The following is an 849-nucleotide window of genomic DNA, read 5'->3' as shown; positions in this document are numbered from 1 at the left end:
ATTCGTGCAGCCAATCAGATGAGCTAACCTGGTTCTAGGTAAACAGAGTACATGGTGGTTGAAACGAATGTCAAACAGACGACCTACCACTTCCCCCGAAGACGTCCAGCCCGACTTTGACACGGCACCAGTTTGTCGGAACAGTCAAGGGTGTCGGCCCCACGTTCGAATGATTGCGCCAAGGTGACAGCAGCCATGGCAAGTAATTCTGAAGTCGACGGATCTCGGGCAGATGCCGCATCTTCACTTGGCCGCGTGGCACGAGTCACCGGTCTCGACGACGTCGTCTCATCAAACTCACTGTTCGACAAAGCACGAAGGAGACCGAGCTGAGCTTCCTTGGATTCTTCGGCTTCTTCTCTAGCAGTCATTGCAGAACCGGTGGCAGAGAAAAAGGAATCAAAAGGAATCTCCACAGAACCGGTTGAGTGAACCGGGGAACTTTCACTTGTCGGACGACGACATACAATGCTTGCAGCGGTTGTCAAACGATTCAGTAGACCTAAGTTTTCCAAGGATATTTCGCCAAGCTTCGGCCATTCCGGGTTTGTGACCTTGGTGACTGGCGTTGTACTGTCTGTGTCGTTTGTCTGTAGTGCAAAATAAACAGTGTAGTACATATCTATATATACATCAAAGCAAAACCCTGCACAAGATCCCCTTAAAACTAAAAAAGAACTAAGAAGTGAGAGAGGTGATGGAAAATCGCAGAGAACGAAAAGCTGCACCTAATATTAGCTTTATAACAGAAGAACCCTGTGATCGTCTAGCTGTACCAGCCAACCCTTGGAGAAACTAACAACTAATTGGCCTGCCTCAACGTGTTCTTCTAAATAGCAGTCAATCCAG

General features: G+C 48.1%; 1 protein-coding gene across 1 annotated transcript; it reads right to left on the bottom strand.

Annotated features, from left to right (window-relative positions):
- Window positions 1-83: 83 nt before the first annotated feature.
- T265_16124 (hypothetical protein) lies at window positions 84-590 on the bottom strand (the record flags this gene model as incomplete). Its single annotated transcript, XM_009179643.1, has 1 exon — window positions 84-590. A coding segment is annotated over one exon (507 nt), but the record flags the coding sequence as incomplete, so codon positions are not given.
- Window positions 591-849: the final 259 nt, after the last annotated feature.

The sequence above is a fragment of the Opisthorchis viverrini genome (assembly GCF_000715545.1).
Source record: "Opisthorchis viverrini unplaced genomic scaffold opera_v5_5042, whole genome shotgun sequence".
NCBI lineage: Eukaryota > Metazoa > Platyhelminthes > Trematoda > Opisthorchiida > Opisthorchiidae > Opisthorchis > Opisthorchis viverrini.
This window is presented reverse-complemented; position numbering and strand designations above follow the sequence as displayed.